This window comes from Salmo trutta, chromosome 38 (assembly GCF_901001165.1).
Source record: "Salmo trutta chromosome 38, fSalTru1.1, whole genome shotgun sequence".
In the NCBI taxonomy this organism is placed as follows: domain Eukaryota; kingdom Metazoa; phylum Chordata; class Actinopteri; order Salmoniformes; family Salmonidae; genus Salmo; species Salmo trutta.
In genome coordinates, this window is record NC_042994.1 from 26663953 (window position 1) to 26684418 (window position 20466).

General features: G+C 45.3%; 1 protein-coding gene across 1 annotated transcript; it reads right to left on the reverse strand.

Annotated features, from left to right (window-relative positions):
- Positions 1 to 4672: 4672 nt before the first annotated feature.
- On the reverse strand, positions 4673 to 20466 carry LOC115178227 (zinc finger protein 239). The gene is made up of 2 exons (XM_029739325.1): positions 20393 to 20466; positions 4673 to 5841 (listed from the first exon to the last, which is right to left on the reverse strand). The coding sequence occupies exons 1-2, from the start codon at positions 20445 to 20447 to the stop codon at positions 4979 to 4981; spliced, it is 918 nt and encodes a 305-aa protein (XP_029595185.1). The 5' UTR covers positions 20448 to 20466; the 3' UTR covers positions 4673 to 4978.

Here is a 20466-nt window from a genome sequence, read left to right on the forward strand (position 1 = left end):
GAGTAAGGCTGTGGGCCTCGAGTGTTGCAGCAATCTATGGGACTGCATCACAGTGCTTGAGGCGTCACTACAGACCCGGGTTCGTTCCCGGGCTGTGTCACAACTGGCCGTGACAGGGAGTAACGTAGGGCGGGGCACAATTGGCTCATCGTCGTCCGGGTTAGGGGAGGGTTTGGCCGGGGGTGCTTTACTTGGCTCATCCCGCTCTAGCGACTCCTTGTGGCGGGCCGGGCTCCTGCAGGCTGACTACGGTTGTCAGTTGAACAGTGTTTCCTCCGACACATTGGTGCAGCTGGCTTCCGGTTTAAGCGGGCGGGTGTTAAGGAGCGCGGTTTGGTGGGTGATGTGGGTGACTCGACCTTTGCCTCTCTCGAGCCCATTTGGGAGTTGCAGCGATGAAACAAGATAGTAATTGGATATCACGAAATTGGGGAGAAAAAGTGGGTAAAATAAACAATTTAAAAAATGAATAAGGCTATAACAAATGTGGGAAAAGTGAAGGAGTCTGAATACATTCTGAATGCAGATGCAGGTACAGCAACAGAATAATACGGGGTGGAGAGAGACATCAGACAAGACACAGAGAGAAGAATAGGGGATGGAGAGAGACACCAGACAAGACAGAGACAGCAACAGAAGAATTAGATATGACGGAGAGAGACACCAGAACAGGTCATAACAGAAGGAGACAGTAACAAACGAGAGCCTGAGACAGCAACAGACAAGACAGAGAAAGTGACAGAAGAGGGTAGATGGAGAGAGACAGAAACAGACAAGACAGAGACAGCAACAGAAGAGGGTAGATGGAGAGAGACAGAAACAGACAAGACAGAGACAGCAACAGAAGAAGGTAGATGGATAGAGACAGAAACAGACAAGACAGAGACAGCAACAGAAGAGGGTAGATGGAGAGAGACAGAAACAGACAAGACAGAGACAGCAACAGAAGAGGGTAGATGGAGAGACAGAAACAGAAGAAGGTAGATGGATAGAGACAGAAACAGACAACACAGAGACAGCAACAGAAGAGGGTAGATGGAGAGACAGAAACAGACAACACAGAGACAGCAACAGAAGAAGGTAGATGGAGAGAGACAGAAACAGACAAGACAGAGTCAGCAACAGAAAAGGGTAGATGGATAGAGACAGAAACAGACAACACAGAGACAGCAACAGAAGAAGGTAGATGGATAGAGACAGAAACAGACAACACAGAGACAGCAACAGAAGAGGGTAGACTAGAGAGACAGAAACAGACGATCCCACCATGTTGAGGGAACAAATAGAGACATTAAGCTTAGAATCAAGAAATGTAATATTCAAATTAGGTAGTCAAATTCAATTAGCAATATCCAAATCATGTAGTCAAATTCAATTAACAAGATTCAAATAATGTAATCAAATTAGCAATATTCAAATCACGTAATCAAATTAAATTAGCAATATTCAAATCATGTAATCAAATTAAATTAGCAATATTCAAATTATATAGTCAAATTCAATTAGCAATATTCAAATCACGTAATCAAATGAAATTAGCAATATGCAAATGAGGTATCCAATCAAATGTAATCAAATTCATTTCCCAATATCCAAATCATTTACAAAATACAATTCAATCAATCAATCACATTTATTTATAAAGCCCTTTTTACGTCAGCCGATGTCACAAAGTGTTATACAGAATCCCAGCCTAAATCCCCAAACAGCAAGCAACGCAGATGTTCCTAGCACGGTGGCTAGGAAAAACTCCCTAGAAAGAGGTTAAGGTAAGACTCAAAGGATAAATTTGATTAATCTATATAATAAGTTTATAGACTCGCATCCTGTCCAGGGGAAGTACTTGTACATCCAGCTGCCTCACACTACAGAAACAGGAGATAGGCTTCTGCTCCTATGAGCCGTTCTGGGTCAGACAAGCCAGGGCATTACTGAGGATAATAGCGGACGATATTGCCACTCCTATTTGTCTTGTCTTCAATTTAAGCCTACTAGAAAGTGTGTTCTCTGAGGCCTGGAGGGAAGCAAACGTTATTACCCTACCTAAGAATATTAAAGCCCCCTGAAATAGCCAACCAATCAGCCTGTTACCAACCCTTAGTAAAATTTTGGAAAAAATTGTTGTTTGACCAGATACAATGCTATTTTACAGTAAACAAATAGACAACAGACTTTCTGCATGTTTATAGGGAAGGACATTCAACAAGCACAGCATTTACACAAATGACTGATGATTGGCTGAGAGAAATTGATGATAAAAAGATTGGGGTGGTGTCATGGCTATCAGTGTAGCAGGAAGGGTCAGAGTCAAGGGCAGGAGACGGAGGTCCAAAACACAGATGTTTATTCACACCGTATGGAAAAATGGGCAGCCGCAATACCGGGTGCGCCTAAACACCCGTCAGGAGCACAGCTCCAAAACAATAAAGTGAAGGGGGCGCAACCCGGCAATAATAAATAGACAGCTCCACCAAAACGCTGAACTAACAGGCAGCGTAAATACGAACAGCCCTTCGTAAAGACACAGAACAATCCCGCACGAAACCCTGAACAAAAAGGACAAACTAAATACCCCCACACTAATTACAAACAAGGAACAGGTGCAGACCTAGACAGACAAAACCAAACATCACAGAAACATGGATCGGTGGCAGCTAGTAGGCCGGCGACGACGACCGCCGAGCGCCGCCCGACCTGGGAGGGGCGCCACCTTCTGTGGATACTGTGACAGGGGGGCTGTTTTGTTAGACTTCAGTACGGATTTTGACATTATCGATCATAGTCTGTTGCTGGAAAAACATTTTTATGGCTTTGAGTAAAGTCAGTGTCTATGTATGCGGATGACTCAACACTATACATGTCAGCTACTACAGCAACACTTAAAGAGCTGCAGTTAGTTTCAGAATGGGTGGCAAAGAACAAGTTAGTCCTTGTAACGGCTGTCGAAGAGATGAGACCAAGGCGCAGCGGGTACCTGAATACTCATACTTTAATATTATTATTTAAAGTGAGTAACGGGAAAAAACAAGAAACAGAACGACAGCTAACAGATTTGCAGGCTAAACAAACAGCAGTGCAAATACAACTACCCACAAAAACCCAAACCAAACACACCTATATATAGGACTCTCAATCAGAGGCAACTAGAAACACCTGCCTCCAATTGAGAGTCCAACACCCAAACCTAAACATAGAAAAATTAAACTAGACAGAACGTAGAAATACATACAACTCACAAACCCTCTGTCACGTCCTGACCAACTAATACAATTACTCCCTCTGCTGGTCAGGACGTGACAGTCCTAAATATTTCAAAAACTAAAAGCATTTTATTTGGGACAAATCATTCACTAATCCATAAACCTCAACTAAACCTTGTAATGAATAATGTTGAAATTGAGCAGGTTGAGGTGACTAAACACCAATGCACAAGACATGACACCAGAGGTCTCTTCACAGTCCCCAAGTCCAGAACAGACTATGGGAGGTGCACAGTACTACATAGAGCCATGACTACATGGAACTCCATTCCACATCAGGTAACTGATGCAGTCAGTAAAATTAGATTAAAAAACAGATAAAAAAAACACCTTATGAAACAGCAGGGACTGTGAAGCAACACAAACATAGACACATGCATACAAACACACAATAACATACACTATACACACGTACACATGGATTTTGTGTTATAGATATGTGGTAGTGGAGTAGGGGCCTGAGGGCACACACTTAATGTTATGAAATCTGTTATGAATGTATTGTAATGTTTTAAACATATATAACTGCCTTAATTTTGCTGGACCCCAGGAAGAGTAGTGGGGATCCATAATAAATACAAAGGCTTGTGCAAGGCTACTGTGACGGAGAAGTCCGTCACTGGCAGCATTTGGTACACTAACACACACACACACTCACACACACACACACACACACACACACACACACACACACACACACACACACACACACACACACACACACACACACACACACACACACACACACAGCGCGCCTCCCTGCTCCGTTATCAGCTACATTAATAATGTGGGTCGACACACCAGTTAACGTCTCTATCTTAGTACATACATTTCACACTTACCTCCCGTCGGTAACCGGTTATGGTATAAAGAGTATACAGATAAGCATTCATGTTTAATTGAAGCAACGTTTATTATACAAATCGATGTTAGGGATGAGCACGTTGTTTGTTCTGTTCTGTTCCTCTCTCCATCTCTGTAGCTTCCTGTAATGCTGGATAAGGACCCGTGCTAAGGGAATCGGGCTGACTTTGTAGTGCCTGTCCCGAATGGCTCATTAATGTAAATGGGCATATTAAAATACACCATGTCAGTAGTGTTATGATTTTGTGAATGTTATATTGGGATATTGTTTCATAATAAATGTGTTGCAATGTATAAACTTTAGTGTGTTTGGTTGAATGGAAAATGTAGGTTTGAATAGGTAATTGCTTACTTAATTAGTGTTAATTCTTCTGATGGGAGGGGCTACCCCTACAAAAGGAGCCTCTCTTTCAGTTCATTGAAGAGGCATTTTGGATTGCGCTGTGGATGGGGCAGCATTGTTTTATGCTGTCCCCATCAGGTATACTTTTAATGGCAGTACTGTTACTTTTCTTCCGGAATCACTATGTAAATAAGCACAGAAGAACTTTTGCATCTCTGCCATCTTTTTTTTATTTTGATAGAGGTTAGGTTTTCCAGTTTAGCCTTCTGGCCTACTCTATGTGACAGCTACTTACTTACATAATTATGTACATTTGCAATATGAAAAGCATATGATGAACAACAGAGGGTTTATACTTGTATCCAATCAATCAAAGATCAACAAAACCCAATAGACATCTGATATTAGACATGATCATGTCTCTAAATGAAACAACAACAGGAACCTTATTCTGGTTTCATATATATACAATTTGATTTCATGAGGATGAAACAAAAACACAAATTATCAGTCAAAAACACAAGTCAGAACACAGCCTCTCTATTCTCTCATGTGATTTCAGGTCCTCTGACTCGGAAAATGTCTTTCCACAATGAGAGCAGTGGTATGTCTTCTCCTCCTGTGTATGTATTCTTTCATGCTTATTCAGCTGCCTTAACCAGTTAAATCTCTTTCCACACTGGGAGCAGTGGTAGGGCTTATCCTCACGTGTGTGTGTCCTGTCATGCCTATTCAAGGCTTCTAACTGGGAAAAACTCATTCCACACAGAGAACATTGGTAGAGCTTTTCCTTTTTTTGTGTGTGTATTCGCTCATGCGTTTTCAGGGTCCCTAACCACCTAAAACTCTTTCCACAATGGGAACAGGGGTAAGACTTCTCTTGTGTGTGTGCTTTTTCATGCAGTTTCAGAATCCCTAACAACCTAAAACTCTTTCCACAGTGGGAACAGTGGTAAGGCCTCTCTCCTGTGTGTGTCCTCTCGTGCATTTTCAGGCCCACTAACCATGTAAATGTCTTTCCACATTTGGAGCAGTGGTAAGGCTTCTCTCCAGAGTGTATTCGCTTATGACTTTTCAGGCTCCCTAACTGACTAAAACTCTTTCCACACTGGGAACAGTGGTAAGGCTTTTCTCCTGTGTGTGTTCTCTTATGACCTTTCAGGCTCCCTAACTGACTAAAACTCTTTCCACACTGGAAACAGTGGTAAGGCTTTTCTCCTGTGTGTGTTCTCTCATGTAATTTTAGGTGTTGTGATCGGTTAAAACTTTTTCCACACTGGGAGCAGTGGTGTCGTCTCGCTGGTTTGGACGTCTCTGGGTCGTGTTCCCCTGAATGACTCTCCCCGCTGTCAGAGTGAGAGTCTGGTCGCTCTCCTGCTAAAGACAAAGTATTTAGTTAAATACTAAACAGAGACCTGAATGAAACCTCCATGTGATAAAACTATCTTCCTATGTGGTTTAATGGGTGATAGGTAGCCTAGTGGTTAAGATCAAGTTAAAAACTATTGAATCAATGTTAGAATAAGGCAGTAACATAAAACAACATTTTGAAAAAGTCAAGGAGTCTGAATACTTTACGAATGCACTGTATATCTGGCCTTGTGTATTGGGTTATTGTCCTGCTGAAAGGTGAATTTGTTTCCCAGTTTTCCTCCAGGATTTTGCCTGTACTTAGAGCTATTCTGTTTCTTTTTATACTTAGTCCTTGCAGGTGACAAGCATACCCATAACATGATGCAGCCACCACCTTGAACATATGAAGAGTGGTACTCATTGATGTGTTGTGTTGGATTTGCCCCAAACATAAAGTTAACTTCTTTCTTTACTTTAGTTCCTTATTGCAAACAGGATGCATGTTTTGGAATATTTTGATTCTTTACAGGCTTCCCTTTCACTCTGTCATTTAGGTTAGTATTGTGGAGTGACTACAAATTTTTTTCTCCCACCCTCGGTTACATTGCTTGGCGTAACGCCATCTTTCTGACTGTGCCTTGTCCGTTCTCATATTGACAAATCTATACGCATATAAACAGAACCAAGCAAGACATTATTTCACTCCAAAAGACAATTTATTTTCATATGTGATAGCAAATGGCTGCTTCATTCAATCCTGAATTCTTATTTATATCCAACCCCTGTGTCTGTGGGGAGCGTCTGTAAACCCTACAGAGAGAGGAGCTTCCTCTCTTTCCTTCCTTCACTCCTGAATTCTTATTTTTATCCAACCCCTGTCTGTCTGTGGGCCGGTTTCAGTAATTGTTATTTTCTTTTGACCCGCCTACACTCACTAACAGAATATCCCTTGGGAGCTGAACAGTAATGACCAAATCATGATCTGTTGAATAGTTTATACTATGTCCCTATCAAACAGCGACTGGACAAACATTATTAGGTTTTACATGTATTTATTTGTATTTCACCATAATTGGTTTCATTTTGTCCATTATCCTCCTTTTCTAGTCCAGTAGAATAGATTTGATATTTAGATTATGTGCCATTAGAACAGAGGGAGCCCTGTGGACGGGCCATTAGAATAGAGGGAGCCCTGTGGACGGGCCATTAGAACAGAGGGAGCCCTGTGGATGGGCCATTAGAATAGAGGGAGCCCTGTGGATGGGCCATTAGAATAGAGGGAGCCCTGTGGATGGGCCATTAGAATAGAGGGAGCCCTGTGGATGGGCCATTAGAATAGAGGGAGCCCTGTGGATGGGCCATTAGAACAGAGGGAGCCCTGTGGATGGGCCATTAGAACAGAGGGAGCCCTGTGGATGGGCCATTAGAATAGAGGGAGCCCTGTGGACGGGCCATTAGAACAGAGGGAGCCCTGTGGACGGGCCATTAGAATAGAGGGAGCCCTGTGGACGGGCCATTAGAACAGAGGGAGCCCTGTGGATGGGCCATTAGAATAGAGGGAGCCCTGTGGACGGGCCATTAGAACAGAGGGAGCCCTGTGGATGGGCCATTAGAATACAGGGAGCCCTGTGGACGGGCCATTAGAACAGAGGGAGCCCTGTGGACGGGCCATTAGAATAGAGGGAGCCCTGTGGATGGGCCCATTAGAATAGAGGGAGCCCTGTGGATGGGCCATTAGAACAGAGGGAGCCCTGTGGATGGGCCATTAGAACAGAGGGAGCCCTGTGGATGGGCCATTAGAACAGAGGGAGCCCTGTGGAGGGGCCATTAGAATAGAGGGAGCCCTGTGGACGGGCCATTAGAACAGAGGGAGCCCTGTGGACGGGCCATTAGAATAGAGGGAGCCCTGTGGACGGGCCATTAGAACAGAGGGAGCCCTGTGGATGGGCCATTAGAATAGAGGGAGCCCTGTGGACGGGCCATTAGAACAGAGGGAGCCCTGTGGATGGGCCATTAGAATACAGGGAGCCCTGTGGACGGGCCATTAGAACAGAGGGAGCCCTGTGGACGGGCCATTAGAATAGAGGGAGCCCTGTGGATGGGCCCATTAGAATAGAGGGAGCCCTGTGGATGGGCCATTAGAACAGAGGGAGCCCTGTGGATGGGCCATTAGAATAGAGGGAGCCCTGTGGATGGGCCATTAGAACAGAGGGAGCCCTGTGGATGGGCCATTAGAACAGAGGGAGCCCTGTGGATGGGCCATTAGAACAGAGGGAGCCCTGTGGATGGGCCATTAGAATAGAGGGAGCCCTGTGGATGGGCCATTAGAACAGAGGGAGCCCTGTGGATGGGCAATTAGAATACAGGGAGCCCTGTGGATGGGCCATTAGAATAGAGGGAGCCCTGTGGATGGGCCATTAGAACAGAGGGAGCCCTGTGGACGGGCCATTAGAACAGAGGGAGCCCTGTGGATGGGCCATTAGAATAGAGGGAGCCCTGTGGACGGGGCCATTAGAATACAGGGAGCCCTGTGGACGGGCCATTAGAACAGAGGGAGCCCTGTGGATGGGCCATTAGAATAGAGGGAGCCCTGTGGATGGGCCATTAGAATAGAGGGAGCCCTGTGGATGGGCCATTAGAACAGAGGGAGCCCTGTGGACGGGCCATTAGAACAGAGGGAGCCCTGTGGATGGGCCATTAGAATAGAGGGAGCCCTGTGGACGGGCCATTAGAACAGAGGGAGCCCTGTGGACGGGCCATTAGAATAGAGGGAGCCCTGTGGACGGGCCATTAGAATAGAGGGAGCCCTGTGGACGGGCCATTAGAATAGAGGGAGCCCTGTGGACGGGCCATTAGAATACAGGGAGCCCTGTGGACGGGCCATTAGAATACAGGGAGCCCTGTGGACGGGCCATTAGAACAGAGGGAGCCCTGTGGACGGGGCCATTAGAACAGAGGGAGCCCTGTGGACGGGGCCATTAGAACAGAGGGAGCCCTGTGGATGTGCCATTAGAACAGAGGGAGCCCTGTGGACGGGCCATTAGAATAGAGGGAGCCCTGTGGATGGGCCATTAGAATACAGGGAGCCCTGTGGATGGGCCATTAGAATAGAGGGAGCCCTGTGGATGGGCCATTAGAACAGAGGGAGCCCTGTGGATGGGCCATTAGAATAGAGGGAGCCCTGTGGACGGGCCATTAGAACAGAGGGAGCCCTGTGGACGGGCCATTAGAATAGAGGGAGCCCTGTGGACGGGCCATTAGAATAGAGGGAGCCCTGTGGACGGGCCATTAGAATAGAGGGAGCCCTGTGGACGGGCCATTAGAATACAGGGAGCCCTGTGGACGGGCCATTAGAATACAGGGAGCCCTGTGGACGGGCCATTAGAACAGAGGGAGCCCTGTGGACGGGGCCATTAGAACAGAGGGAGCCCTGTGGACGGGGCCATTAGAACAGAGGGAGCCCTGTGGATGTGCCATTAGAACAGAGGGAGCCCTGTGGACGGGCCATTAGAATAGAGGGAGCCCTGTGGATGGGCCATTAGAATACAGGGAGCCCTGTGGATGGGCCATTAGAATAGAGGGAGCCCTGTGGATGGGCCATTAGAACAGAGGGAGCCCTGTGGACGGGCCATTAGAACAGAGGGAGCCCTGTGGATGGGCCATTAGAATAGAGGGAGCCCTGTGGACGGGCCATTAGAATACAGGGAGCCCTGTGGATGGGCCATTAGAATAGAGGGAGCCCTGTGGATGGGCCATTAGAATAGAGGGAGCCCTGTGGATGGGCCATTAGAACAGAGGGAGCCCTGTGGACGGGCCATTAGAACAGAGGGAGCCCTGTGGATGGGCCATTAGAATACAGGGAGCCCTGTGGATGGGCCATTAGAATAGAGGGAGCCCTGTGGACGGGCCATTAGAACAGAGGGAGCCCTGTGGATGGGCCATTAGAATAGAGGGAGCCCTGTGGATGGGCCATTAGAACAGAGGGAGCCCTGTGGATGGGCAATTAGAATACAGGGAGCCCTGTGGATGGGCCATTAGAATAGAGGGAGCCCTGTGGACGGGCCATTAGAACAGAGGGAGCCCTGTGGACGGGCCATTAGAACAGAGGGAGCCCTGTGGATGGGCCATTAGAATAGAGGGAGCCCTGTGGACGGGCCATTAGAATACAGGGAGCCCTGTGGATGGGCCATTAGAATACAGGGAGCCCTGTGGATGGGCCATTAGAATAGAGGGAGCCCTGTGGATGGGCCATTAGAACAGAGGGAGCCCTGTGGACGGGCCATTAGAACAGAGGGAGCCCTGTGGATGGGCCATTAGAATAGAGGGAGCCCTGTGGACGGGCCATTAGAATACAGGGAGCACTGTGGATGGGCCATTAGAATAGAGGGAGCCCTGTGGATGGGCCATTAGAATAGAGAGAGCCCTGTGGATGGGCCATTAGAACAGAGGGAGCCCTGTGGACGGGCCATTAGAACAGAGGGAGCCCTGTGGATGGGCCATTAGAATAGAGGGAGCCCTGTGGACGGGCCATTAGAACAGAGGGAGCCCTGTGGACGGGCCATTAGAATAGAGGGAGCCCTGTGGACGGGCCATTAGAATAGAGGGAGCCCTGTGGACGGGCCATTAGAATAGAGGGAGCCCTGTGGACGGGCCATTAGAATAGAGGGAGCCCTGTGGACGGGCCATTAGAATACAGGGAGCCCTGTGGACGGGCCATTAGAATACAGGGAGCCCTGTGGACGGGCCATTAGAATACAGGGAGCCATGTGGACGGGGCCATTAGAACAGAGGGAGCCCTGTGGACGGGGCCATTAGAACAGAGGGAGCCCTGTGGACGGGGCCATTAGAACAGAGGGAGCCCTGTGGACGGGCCATTAGAATAGAGGGAGCCCTGTGGATGGGCCATTAGAATACAGGGAGCCCTGTGGACGGGCCATTAGAATAGAGGGAGCCCTGTGGACGGGCCATTAGAATAGAGGGAGCCCTGTGGATGGGCCATTAGAATAGAGGGAGCCCTGTGGATGGGCCATTAGAATACGAGGAGCCCTGTGGATGGGCCATTAGAATAGAGGGAGCCCTGTGGACGGGCCATTAGAATAGAGGGAGCCCTGTGGACGGGCCATTAGAATAGAGGGAGCCCTGTGGACGGGCCCATTAGAACAGAGGGAGCCCTGTGGACGGGCCATTAGAATACAGGGAGCCCTGTGGACGGGCCATTAGAATACAGGGAGCCCTGTGGATGGGCCATTAGAATAGAGGGAGCCCTGTGGATGGGCCATTAGAACAGAGGGAGCCCTGTGGATGGGCCATTAGAATAGAGGGAGCCCTGTGGACGGGCCATTAGAATACAGGGAGCCCTGTGGACGGGCCATTAGAATAGAGGGAGTCCTGTGGACGGGCCATTAGAATAGAGGGAGCCCTGTGGACGGGCCATTAGAATAGAGGGAGCCCTGTGGATGGGCCATTAGAATACAGGGAGCCCTGTGGATGGGCCATTAGAATACAGGGAGCCCTGTGGACGGGCCATTAGAATAGAGGGATCCCTGTGGATGGGCAATTAGAACAGAGGGAGCCCTGTGGATGGGCCATTAGAATACAGGGAGCCCTGTGGACGGGGCCATTAGAACAGAGGGAGCCCTGTGGACGGGCCATTAGAATAGAGGGAGCCCTGTGGATGGGCCATTAGAATAGAGGGAGCCCTGTGGACGGGCCCATTAGAATAGAGGGAGCCCTGTGGATGGGCCATTAGAATAGAGGGAGCCCTGTGGATGGGCCATTAGAATAGAGGGAGCCCTGTGGATGGGCCATTAGAATACGAGGAGCCCTGTGGATGGGCCATTAGAATACGAGGAGCCCTGTGGATGGGCCATTAGAATAGAGGGAGCCCTGTGGATGGGCCATTAGAATACGAGGAGCCCTGTGGATGGGCCATTAGAATACGAGGAGCCCTGTGGATGGGCCATTAGAATACGAGGAGCCCTGTGGATGGGCCATTAGAATACAGGGAGCCCTGTAGATGGGCCATTAGAATACGAGGCGCCCTGTGGATGGGCCATTAGAATACCGGGAGCCCTGTGGATGGGCCATTAGAATACAGGGAGCCCTGTGGATGGGCCATTAGAATACCGGGAGCCCTGTGGATGGGCCATTAGAATACCGGGAGCCCTGTGGATGGTCTATTAGAATAGAGGGAGAACTGTGGATGGGCCATTTGTTCTTGTCATGTCACAGCCCTGCAGCTGGATGCAGAACAGTTGGAGTCTATGAGAAAGAGATTGTTGTAAAGTACAATATAAATCACTAGTATTCCTTTTTTGGTGGGAGGGGAAGGTTTATATCAGCTGAAACCTGGGGAGGGCTCTTGGGAAATGTAGTTTATTTAATTTTAACATATTCTATGCTTATATTGACTACATCTATTTACTTTAAAATGGGATCGTGCTACACAGTAATACCTACTATTACACATGTACTATATAGTAATACCTTCTATTACACATGTACTATATAGTAATACCTTCTATTACACGTGTACTATATAGTAATACCTACTATTACGCATGTACTATATAGTAAAACCTACTATTACGCGTGTACTATATATTAATGCCTACTATTACACGTGTGCTATATAGTACTATCTACTATTACACGTGTACTATATAGTAATATCTACTATTACACGTGTATGCTGATATTGACTATATAGTACTACTTATGAGATCAGGTTTTCAGAATATTGCCAATATTTAAAAAACACTTGTGTTCATCATAATAATAAATATACATTGTATGTGGACACCCATTCAAATGAGTGGATTCAGCTTTTTTAGCCACACCCATTGCTGACAGGTGTATAAAATCGAGCACACAGCCATGCATTCTCCATAGACAAACATTGGCAGTAGAATGGCTTTACTGAAGAGCTCAGTGACTTTCAACGTGGAACCGTCATAGGATGCCAACTTTCCAACAAGTCAGTTCGTCAAATTTCTGCCTCTGAAAGCAACATCAGCACAAGAACTGTTAGTCGGAAGCTTCATGAAATGGGTTTTCATGGCCGAGCAGCCGCAGACAAGCCTAAAATCAACATGCGCAATGCCGTCGGCTGGAGTGGTGTAAAGCTCGCCACCATTGGATTCTGGAGCAGTGGAAATGCGTTCTCTGGAGGGATGAACCACGCTTCACCATCTGGCAGTCCAACGGACACATCTGGGTTTGGCAGATGCCAGGCAACGCTACCTGCCCCAAAGCATAGTGCCAACTGTAAGGTTTGATGAAGAAGGCATAATGGTCTGTTTTTCATGGTTCGGGCCCCTTGAAGGGAAATTGTATTTATACATTTTTTTACCCCCTTTTTCTCCCGTATTTAGTGATTTTCCAATTGGTAGTTACAGTCTTGTCCCATCGCTGCAACTCCCGTACGGACTCAGGAGAGGCGAAGGTCGAGAGTCATGCGTCCTCCGAAAACATGACCCTGCCAAGCCACACTGCTTCTTGACACACTGCTCGCTTAATCCAGAAGCCAGCCACACCAATGTGTCAGAGGAAACGCCGCACAACTGGCGATGGCATCAGCGTGCATGTGCCCTGCCCGCCACAAGGAGTCGCTAGAGCGCGATGGGACAAGAACAACCCGGCTGGCTAAACCCTCCCCTAACCCGGACGACGCTGGGCCAATTGTGCGCCGCCTCATGGGTACCCCTGTCGTGGCCGGCTGCGACACAGCCTGGGATCGAACCTGGGTCTGTAGTGACTGTGATGCAGTGCCTTAGACGCTACAACATACAATATCATTCTTGACAATTCTGTGCTTCCAACTTCGTGGCAACAGTTTGATGAAGGCTCTTTCCTTGTTTCAGAATGACAAAGCCCCCCGTGAACAAAGCGAGGTCCAGGCTGAAAGAGACAGCAGCATGGAAGTATTATACATCCTCCCTTGTGGACATGTAACAATCAAAACACTTCAAGTTTTCAAGTTGATAGAGAGAAGTGGAGTTATTACAGTTTAATTGAAGACAATTATTTTTAACAAAGATGACATTTTATTTAATCTTTAGAGATATTGTTTATTTTAGAGGCCAACCGATTAATCGGAATGGCCGATTAATTAGGGCCGATTTCAAGTTTTCATAACAATCGGAAATCGGTATTTTTGGACGCCCCCGATTTGGCTGATTTTTTTTATTTTTTATTTTTTTTAGACCTTCATTTAACTAGGCAAGTCAGTTAACAACACATTCTTATTTTCAATGACGGCCTAGGAACGGTGGGTTATCTGCCTTGTTCAGGGGCAGAACGACAGATTTTTACCTTGTCAGCTCAGGGATTCAATCTTGCAACCTTACGGTTAACTAGTCCAACGCTCTAACCACCTGCTTTACATTGCACTCCACGAGGAGCCTGCCTGTTACGCGAATGCAGTAAGAAGCCAAGGTAAGTTGCTAGCTAGCATTAAACTTATCTTATAAAAAACAATCAATCAATCATGATCACTTGTTAACTACACATGGTTGATGATATTACTAGTTTATCTAGCCTGTCCTGCGTTGCATATAATCGCTTAGGTACACGTTGCTCCAACTATAAACATCAATGTCTTTCTTAAAATCAATACACAAGTATATATTTTTAAACCTGCATATTTAGTTAATATTGCCTGCTAACATGAATTTATTTTAACTAGGGAAAATGTGTCACTTCTCTTGCAAACAGAGTCAGGGTATATGCAGCAGTTTGGGCCGCCTGGCTCGTTGCGAACTGTGAAGACTATTTCTTCCTAACAAAGACAGCCGACTTCGCCAAACGGGGGATGATTTTACAAAAGCGCATTTGCGAAAAAAGCACAATCGTTGCACGACTATACCTAACCATAAACATCAATGCCTTTCTTAAAATCAATACACAGAAGTATATATTTTTAAACCTGCATATTTAGCTAAAAGAAATCCAGGTTAGCAGGCAATATTAACCAGGTAAAATTGTGTCATTTTGCGTTCATTGCACGCAGTCAGGGTATATGCAACAGTTTGGGCCGCCTGGCTCGTTGCGAACTAATTTGCCAGAATTTTACGTAATTATGACATAATATTGAAGGTTGTGCAATGTAACAGGAATAACGTTTTGTTTTCGAGATGATAGTTTCCGGATTCAACCATATTAATGCCCTAAGGCTCGTGTTTCTGTGTGTTATTATGTTATAATTAAGTCTATGATTTGATATAGCAGTCTGACTGAGCGATGGTAGGCAGCAGCAGGCTCGTAAGCATTAATTCGAACAGCCCTTCGCAATGCATTGCGCTGTTTATGACTTCAAGCCTGTCAACTCCCAAGATGACGCTGGTGTAACCGATGTGAAATGGCTAGCTAGTTAGCCGGGTGCGCGCTAATAGCGTTTCAAACGTCACTCGCTCTGAGACTTGGGGTAGTTGTTTCCCTTGCTCTACATGGGTAACGCTGCTTCGAGGGTGGCTGTTGTCGATGTGTTCCTGGTTTGAGCCCAGGTAGGAGCGAGGAGAGGGACGGAAGCTATACTGTTACACTGGCAATACTAAAGTGCCTATAAGAACATCCAATAGTCAAAGGTATATGAAATACAAATCGAAAAGAGAAATAGTCCTATAATTCCTATAATAACTACAACCTAAAACATCTTACCTGGGAATATTGAAGACTCATGTTAAAAGGAACCACCAGCTTTCATATGTTCTCATGTTCTGAGCAAGGAACTTAAACGTTAGCTTTTTTACATGGCACATATTGCACTTTTACTTTCTTCTCCAACACTTTGTTTTTGCATTATTTAAACCAAATTGAACATGTTTCATTATTTATTTGAGGCTAAATTGATTTTATTGATGTATTATATTAAGTTAAAATAAGTGTTCATTCAGTATTGTTGTAATTGTCATTATAAAATTAAAAAAATGGGCTGATTAATCGGAATCGGCTTTTTTGGTCCTCCAATAATCGGTATCGGCGTTGAAAAAGCATAATCGGTCGACCTCTAGTTTATTTGTTGTTTATCTTTACTCAAACGTACTAGAGACAGACATGATTTGAGTTAATGGACTTTGAGTTTGGCGTCGATCAGATGTTTGGTTTATGAGAAGATATGGCGGAGGTCATAGGTTCATGAGGCAAATACGTTCACTATGATGAGAAACACTTGTACCGAGGTTCTAGGTTGTACATCAAACAGGGTGGCGGGCTGAACCTTCTACTTTGAATGCTTCTTACAGTGCCACCTATGGGCCAATCTGTGACTTTTTGGTGTCTGAGTAGTAGTGTTGACATACAGTACTTCAATATTGTTGAAGTATACTTTTTCCAAACAATCAGGCATTGAGATATTTGCAACAAGTGCAAAAGAATAATAAAGAAAAATATTTAGTTTGTTTTATTTCACCTTTATTTTAGTGGGGAGTCCCATTGAGATACAGATCTATTACAAGGGAGCCCTGCTTCACTGCTACTTATCACCACTAACAGTAGAGCTTCACATCTAATCTATTACAAGGGAGCCCTGCTTCACTGCTACTTACCACCACTAACAGCAGAGCTTCAAATCTAATCTATTACAAGGGAGCACTGCTTCACTGCTACTTATCACCACTAACAGTAGAGCTTCAAATCTAATCTATTACAAGGGAGCCCTGCTTCACTGCTACTTATCACCACTAACAGCAGAGCTTCAAATCTAATCTATTACAAGGGAGCCCTGCTTCACTGCTACTTATCACCACTAACAGTAGAGCTTTAAATCTATTCTTGTTTCATGGTTTTGTCATGGTTAGAGGCTGAGCAGAGCTCTATAATAATAGACAATGTCATGTTTGTAGGCTGAGCAGAGCTCTATAATAATAGGTAATGTCATGTTTTAGGCTGAGCAGAGCTCTATAATAATAGATAATGTCATGGTTACAGGCTGAGCAGAGCTCTATAATAATAGATAATGTCATGTCTTTAGGCTGAGCAGAGCTCTATAATAATAGATAATGTCCTGTCTTTAGGCTGAGCAGAGCTCTATAATAATAGATCATGTCAAGATAATTTCCTGGCTTTAGGCTGAGCAGAGCACTATAATAATAGATAATGTCATGTTTACAGGTCTTTTTGCTGATGCTGTGTTTGACTTTGAATGTGAGTTTGCGTGAACTCAGGCTGGCTGGGCTGGCTGGTCTGGCCCATCTTGGTAGGGGGGCCGACCCATCTCGGTAGGGGGGCCGGCCCATCTCGGTAGGGGGGCCGGCCCATCTCGGTAGGGGGGCCAACCCATCTCGGTAGGGGGGCCAGCCCATCTCGGTAGGGGGGCCAGCCCATCTCGGTAGGGGGGCCAGCCCATCTTAGTAGGGGGGCCAGCCCATCTTGGTAGGGGGCCGGCTATTGCCCACTGATCAGCCAAAGGCTCATTATGGATTCAGTAACCCAATACATCATCAAACTGTACTGATCTCTATCAGAGATTCAGTAACCCAATACATCATCAAACTGTACTGATCTCTATCAGAGATTCAGTAACGGTCACGTCCTGACCATAGTAAGATGTCATTTTCTATGGTAGAGTAGGTCAGGGCGTGACAGGGGGTGTTTTTCTATGTTTTGTATTTCTATGTTCATGTTCTAGTTTTGTATTTCTATGTTGGTTTTGTTTGGGATGATCTCCAATTAGAGGCAGCTGGTCCTCGTTGTCTCTAATTGGAGATCAGTTTTACAGCCCGGAACCTCCAGCGTCCCGGAACCTCCAGCGGCGGCCTGCAGCCCGGAACCTCCAGCGGCGGCCTGCAGCCCAGAACCTCCGGCGATGATCCACGGTCCAGTGGCACAGAAGCAGAGGGATCAGCGGGCGGAGCGGGGGTTACGCCCCGAGCCAGAGCCGTCTCCTTTGTTGGAGGATCCGCGGGATAATAAAGTTGTGTACTGCACCAGAGCCGCCATAGACAGTAGTTACCCACCCTACCCTCCCTTTTTTTTTTTTTTTTTTTGGGGGGGGGGGGGGGGGAGTTTGTTGTTGTTTTGTTTAGGTGCGGTCGGAGTCCGCACCTTTGGTGGGGGGGTACTGTCACGTCCTGACCATAGTAAGATGTTATTTTCTATGGTAGAGTAGGTCAGGGCGTGACAGGGGGTGTTTTTCTATGTTTTGTATTTCTATGTTCTAGTTTTGTATTTTTATGTTGGTTTTGTTTGGGATGATCTCCAATTAGAGGCAGCTGGTCCTCGTTGTCTCTAATTGGAGATCATACTTCAGTAGGGTTTTTTTCCACCTGGGTTTGTGGGAGATTATTTTTGAGTAGTGTATGTTTCACCTCTGCTTCACGGTTTGTTGTTTTGTTACTTCAGTTCATTGTTTATGTATCGTATAGTTTCACAGTGAAAATAAAATGTGGAACGACACACACGCTGCACTTTGGTCGGCTTCTCCTTTCGACAACCGTGACATTAACCCAATACATCATCAGACTGTACTGATCTCTATCAGAGATTCAGTAACCCAATACATCATCAAACTGTACTGATCTCTATCAGACGTGGATAAGTGTAGTTCTAAGGTATTGTATATGTATTTCTATGTTGAAAAGGATTCAAAGGGAAAATGGCATATGGCATATGATACGCCTTTTAAGTATCTAAATATGTGGGATATGGACCAACAACTGGGATATCTAACAACACTATAGGTAGGTGTTGAAACAGGTGGGATATCTAACAACACTATAGGTAGGCGTTATAACAGGTGGGATATCTAACAACACTATAGGTAGGCGTTATAACAGGTGGGATATCTAACAACACTATAGGTAGGCGTTATAACAGGTGGGATATCTAACAACACTATAGGTAGGCGTTATAACAGGTGGGATATCTAACAACACTATAGGTAGGTGTTATAACAGGTGGGATATCTAACAACACTATAGGTAGGCGTTATAACAGGTGGGATATCTAACAACACTATAGGTAGGCGTTATAACAGGTGGGATATCTAACAACACTAAAGGTAGGCGTTATAACAGGTGGGATATCTAACAACACTATAGGTAGGTGTTATAACAGGTGGGATATCTAACAACACTATAGGTAGGTGTTATAACAGGTAGTATATCTAACACTATAGGTAGGTGTTATAACAGGTGGGATATGGTAATGAGAGGCCCTTAGCTTCATCTGGAAGTAATAGGAGACAGACATTATGAGTCAGCAAACTATTGACCACATCACTAAAGCCCATTCATGTCTCCATGTTGTTAAGGTAATGGTTCTCTAAGTGTTTACCACATCACTAAAGCCCTTTCATGTCTCCATGTTGTTAAGGTAATGGTTCTCTAAGTGTTGACCACATCACTAAAGCCCATTCATGTCTCCATGTTGTTAAGGTAATGGTTCTCTAAGTGTTTACCACATCACTAAAGCCCATTCATGTCTCCATGTTGTTAAGGTAATGGTTCTCTAAGTGTTTACCACATCACTAAAGCCCATTCATGTCTCCATGTTGGTAAGGTAATGGTTCTCTAAGTGTTGACCACATCACTAAAGCCCATTCATGTCTCCATGTTGGTAAGGTAATGGGTATCTAAGTGTTGACCACATCACTAAAGCCCATTCATGTCTCCATGTTGGTAAGGTAATGGGTATCTAAGTGTTTACCACATCACTAAAGCCCATTCATCTCTCCATGTTGGTAAGGTAATGGTTCTCTAAGTGTTGACCACATCACTAAAGCCCATTCATGTCTCCATGTTGTTAAGGTAATGGTTCTCTAAGTGTTTACCACATCACTAAAGCCCATTCATGTCTCCATGTTGTTAAGGTAATGGTTCTCTAAGTGTTTACCACATCACTAAAGCCCATTCATGTCTCCATGTTGGTAATGTAATGGTTTTCTAAGTGTTGACCACATCACTAAAGCCCATTCATGTCTCCATGTTGGTAAGGTAATGGGTATCTAAGTGTTTACCACATCACTAAAGCCCATTCATGTCTCCATGTTGTTTTTCTCAAATTTGAGCTTTTTTGTCATTTTGGTATTGACAAGGTTAAGTGTCATAAAGGGGGTGTTTGAGAAAAGACCCTCATTCTGAACGCATATAAGTGACACATTTTAAATAACTTGTGCTCATCTAAGGACTACTCCACTAGATGATGCATCATGGGGGGAATAAAACTTAATACAAACAAATATTGGAGTTTTTACAGCAACTTGAACAAGTGTTACGGTAATGAGAAATATGTCCACAGATACTTTTCATGAGAATCACCTCATGATTGAGAAAGCTAATTTCAACTGTCCAGTGTTGCACATAATTTTTATTTATATAATAAAATGTTTAACAAATCACTTAATTTCAATAGCTCATTCACAATGTGACCGAGAAACCTAAAACCAATTTAGGATTGTTCACAGGGTAGGTTTTCCCATAGGATTGTTCAACCTATGGTTTTCCCATAAAGTACTTACACGTTTATATATAAATATTAGTCACTTTTAAATTTCAATAGCTGGTTTTCAAACATGTGACCTAGCAATCTTCAAGGACTGAAGAGTTTGTGTCCCAGTTTTTAAGACCGTACTTACTGGTTTTACTCAGATCTCCCGTCTCCTCTTCCTCTCCTTCCTCTTCTTTCAACATGAAAGTAATCTGCCCCTCT